Source organism: Etheostoma spectabile, chromosome 22 (genome assembly GCF_008692095.1).
Source record: "Etheostoma spectabile isolate EspeVRDwgs_2016 chromosome 22, UIUC_Espe_1.0, whole genome shotgun sequence".
NCBI lineage: Eukaryota > Metazoa > Chordata > Actinopteri > Perciformes > Percidae > Etheostoma > Etheostoma spectabile.
The window spans coordinates 9,370,931-9,375,455 of NC_045754.1; the positions used below are offsets into that span (position 1 = coordinate 9,370,931).

General features: G+C 44.5%; 1 protein-coding gene across 2 annotated transcripts; it reads right to left on the minus strand.

Annotated features, from left to right (window-relative positions):
- Positions 1–255: 255 nt before the first annotated feature.
- myca (MYC proto-oncogene, bHLH transcription factor a) lies at positions 256–2,592 on the minus strand. Of its 2 annotated transcripts, none has more exons than XM_032504187.1 (3): positions 2,352–2,592; positions 1,336–2,013; positions 256–1,027 (listed from the first exon to the last, which is right to left on the minus strand). In XM_032504187.1, exons 2-3 carry the CDS (start codon positions 1,982–1,984, stop codon positions 402–404), a joined length of 1,275 nt encoding a protein of 424 aa, XP_032360078.1. In that variant the 5' UTR covers positions 1,985–2,013; positions 2,352–2,592; the 3' UTR covers positions 256–401. The 2 variants fall into 2 exon arrangements, with proteins under 2 accessions (XP_032360078.1, XP_032360076.1); XM_032504185.1 differs by having other exon boundaries at positions 256–1,030; positions 2,352–2,591.
- Positions 2,593–4,525: the final 1,933 nt, after the last annotated feature.

Consider the following 4,525-nt stretch of genomic DNA (forward strand, 5'->3'; position numbering starts at 1 on the left):
ATGCATTTGTTTGCACTGCAAGAACAAGGACACAAATTCAAGAAACAGTTTTTTATATTTCAAAAAGAATCTAGAAACATAATGGAAAAAAACACAGTCTGAACATCCAGACAATTGAGATCCAAAAATACATTTTCTTAGGAAATATTAATTATATACAAAACATAAAAATGTATATTTTTTCAACAGGGTTGTCCCATTTTTTAATATTTTCTTAATAAAAATAAACTTTTAAATATTTAATCCACCCATAACTTCTACTGAGGCAGTTTTAACATTGAAATCAAACAAGATTTCAAACAACTTAACCCATTTTGCATTTGCATGCAACGACAACTGTACACCAAGTCTTGAACTTGCATAAAAAACAAAAGGCCAAAAAGTCTATGAAGATTCAAACTTTAAGCACGAGAGCTTTGCAGCTGTGTGAGTCTCAGCTTTAAAAGTTCACTTTTCCTCCTCAGCTGTTCTTTGACTGAGAGAAGTCTCTGTTCATCTGACTGCATGCTGTAAATGCACTCTGTAGCCTTCTTCAGGATCACCACTTTGGCTGCCTTTTCGTTGTTGGCCACTTCGGGGATCTCATCCCGCAGGGCGAAGAAGCTCAACTTGAGCTCATTCCTCCTCTGGCGCTCCAGAACGTTATGAGTCCTTCTCTTGTCATAGTCCTCCGTATCAGACGTCCGTGGGCTTGAACACTTGCGGTTGGTGCTGATCTGTTTGAGGACCCTGCTGTGACCACCACCTCCGCTGCTGTTGCTGCTGCTGCTGGTCTCCAGCTTCAGCCTCTTGACAGCCGGCTGCTCGTGCCTCATGGATGGATGGGCGGCGTAATTATGCTGGTGGGTGGAGACGTGGCACCTCTTCAGCACGAGTGGGCTGGGGTGCCTGTTCTCTGCTGGGCTGGGATCGCAACGCTTCACCGCCTGCCTCTTCTCCACTGTGACCACGTCGATCTCCTCCTCTTCCTCCTGGTCCTCCTCCTCCTCCTCCTCTTCCTCATCATCGTCATCATCTCCATCCTCATCTTCTGCAACACAAAAATCAAAAATAATCCCACTTTAATTCAGCATTAAGGTTGCAATTCATTCACACTACATGCTGGCAGAGAGAGGGGAGGGGGTATGATCTGTCCTCCCACATCAGATGATGGCTTAGTCTGCAACATATCTATCTCCTGCCTGGAAATCTGACAGCCAATCACAATCATTTAAACAGAGTTGGAAACGTTTTAGTCTAAACAGTGGTTGCAAACTTCTCGCACACTCAGCAGAAGGATATTCCTAATTGCACAGAGGGGTGTGACTGCATAATGAGTGCATATGCACAGCTTACCTGAGTCACTACAGCTGCTGCTACTGCTGCCGCTGTTTGGTGGCGTGTCCAGTCCCAAATCCTTACTAGGCGGCGTCCCTGAGCACTGCTTGGGCGTTTCTGCTATCGGGTACGGGAAAACCACAGATGGATCAATGCACTCCGAAGCGGATGTGTTCAGGTCTTGCAGGTAGCTGCTGTTCCTCCATGCAGTTGCACCGGCGGACTCCGCGCAGTCACCGGCCGCACACTCCTTTCTAGCAGCGTGCAGGGAGGCGAGCCGCTCGGAGACCACCTTTTCCAGCTTGGCCGCCGCGGAGAAGCCGCTCCACATGCAGTCCTGGATGATGATGGACTTGAGGAAGTTCTGGGAGTAGTCTGCGTCGCAGATGATGCTCTGGTTGACCACGTCGTCACCCAAGAACTCGGTCACCATCTCCAGCTGATCCGCCGTCGAGGGGAAGAGGCTTGACAGGGACGGCCGGCGGCTAGGGGAAAGTGGAGGGGTCGGGAGCAGTTCAAATTTCTTCCAGATGTCCTCGCTCGGTGCCGGAGGCTGAAGCTGTTGAGGGTAGAAATCCTCCTCTTCGTTGTCATAGTAGAAATACGGTTGAAGAGAGTCGTAGTCGTAGTCATAGTTTTTACTCGTCAAACTTGAATTCAGCGGCATTTTGCTGATCTGTTTTCCTTATTGTGAAGCTGGTTGAAAGAATTTTTTAATGAGAAGTTGATTTAATTAAAAAAAAAAGGTCTGCAGGTTCAAAGCAGCTGCTTGGCACTGATCCTGATCTGCAACGTTAAGTGTAAGCAACATCACATGGGTCACTCCAAAACATCGACTGTCTTTCACATGCACCAGTGCTGCAGCAGCAGGTGCTTAACCGGGAAACTGATAGTAAATTAAGTGCAAGAACGGATCCCCCACTTTCACTTAAATGCTACTGACGATAAACTTGTCTATATTTGACTAAACTGTCGGGGGAAGGGGACGTGCAAGCATCCAGAAACCCACTCCCATCCCTTAGCGTTAACGTTACCTTTTAGATTTTAAACTGTCGGCGGAAAAAGACGAGGCGAAATCGACCCAAAAGGCGCAAAAAAGGGCAGGGAAGTTATTCCAATACGAACGTAACATTAAATCCTTCGAATCCTTCGTTTTCAGTGAGGCTGTGTGAAGTATGCATGGGGAGTTGAGGGGCTGCAAAAGCGACGCACAGCCTGTCATCAGCAGCGTAGAATCACAGCTGAGAGCTCCGCCGTCTGCAATAAAAACAGGCGCAGCACTCCCCCCCCACTCCACTGCTGTATCCTTCCGCACGTTTTCCCGCGAAACACTCGCCGGCATTAAATAGCTCACACGCCTCAAATTAGTTTTCTGCTTTTATCACCGGAAATAATCCACACAAAACACAAATGTTGATTTAAACTCGAAACATGTGGTTTCATTAGCATATTTAGTTACTAAATTATGTATTTTCTCTTCACGCTAGGTCTATTTCGATGGTGAAAAGTGGGAGGGGCCATAGTAGAGTAGAGCTTCCATTGACGGGAGGCATGCAGAAAATACTAATCTATGTAGGCTAGTAGTAGTAGTAGTAGTAGGAGATAATTAGGATCAGTTATGTTACTAATATCCCGCCTAAAGTATCACCAAACATCTCAACTGTGTCATGAAGTCTGCTGCACATTTTTCTCTCATCGTTATCAATAAATGCGTTAGATTTACTGCCTGCTTTTGCACAAACCACAATTTAGCTTTTTTTTGTCTTTTTGTTTTTTTTAAACAATTGTAAGCGAGTGTCTGCAAATATGCAATACAAAAATAATTAATGCAACGCAAAGGGGCACAGGTGCAGCAGCGTATCTCGATCTGTCTGCAGGCACTGACAGCTCTGACTGAAACAGTGAAATCAACATGCTGGGACTCCATACAAAAAGAAGGTTTGTGGGGTAATGTATAAATTAACATGTACCAATAAGTAATAGAAAGTGTGTGTGTTTGTGTTTAATTCTGACATGTAGCCTAATGCAGCTCGGGTTTTGAGGCTGGGCCGATTGTCACAAATTAACTACAGGAAGGAAGCAATTAAAGGAATTGGATGGGTACCGCAGTTGGATGGAGGTGTCCTCCTCTGCTGTGACGGAGAGGGGGATTGAACGGGCTTAGAGCGCACTCTGCTGGTCAAAGTTCTCTGGGCGTGGACAGCAGCCAGGTAGGTGCAAGGTCAAACCATAAACCATCTAACCAAAACATAAACTCCACAAACCTTCCATGAACTGAGGCATTATTGACATAAAGTAAATTAAAGAAATATTGTTGGGTGTAACACTATAAATGGCTCATAACATTATAGTGCTCTGCTGTGCTGTGTGTTAATGGAGCTTTTTATTGGGGTTAATAGGTCACTGGGACAAACTGATGTTTGTCTATGCTTTTATTCTTTTTCTGTTTTTATGTCTCAACCACAAGATCTGAATTTTTTTAGACCTGCATGGTGGCCTTAAACGTCTAACCAGACTAAGTGAGGTTTTCGTATAAGTATAAGGAATGTTCACATGCTCACTGAGGAATATGTGGTACACCAATGCTCATGGGCACATACAGTGGGGCTCGAATGTTTGGGCACCCCAGATAAAAACTTGTATTAATGTGCATAAAGAAGCCAAGAAAAGATGGAAAAATTTCCAAAAGGCATCAAATGGCAGATTACATTTGTATAATATGTCACAAAAATGTAGATTCTATTTCCATCATTTACACTTTAAAATTAACAGAAAACAAAAAAAAAATGGCATGTGTAAAAGTTTGGGCACCCTACAGAGTTTATAGAATGCACCGTCTCCTTTTATAAGCTGAGACCTGACAGCGTCATGGATTGTTCTCAATCATTGTCCGGAAAGACCAGGTGATGTCAATCTTAAGGTTTTAAATGCCCAGACTCATCTGACCCCCCCCCCCCCCCCCCCCCCCCCAACAATCAGCACCATGGCTTCTTCTAAGCAGTTGTATAGAAAACTGAAACTGAAAATAGTTGACGCTCACAAAGCAGGAGAAGGCTATAAGAAGAGAGCAAAGCGTTTTCAGATGCCAATATCCTCTGTTCGGAATGTAATTAAGAAATGTCCGTCATCAGGAACAGTGGAAGTTAAAGCAAGATCTGCAAGACCAAGAAAAATATCAGACAGAAGAGCTTGCAGGATTGGCAGAAAA

What these genes read in the sequence shown, in the direction of transcription:
- myca (XM_032504185.1), bottom strand. Translation starts at nt 1,984, where the DNA reads ATGCCGCTGAATTCAAGTTTGACGAGTAAAAACTATGACTACGACTAC. An exon ending in CAGCAGCTGTAGTGACTCAG is followed by an intron (nt 1,031 to 1,335) that starts GTAAGCTGTGCA and finishes TTTGTGTTGCAG; the next exon opens with AAGATGAGGATGGAGATGAT.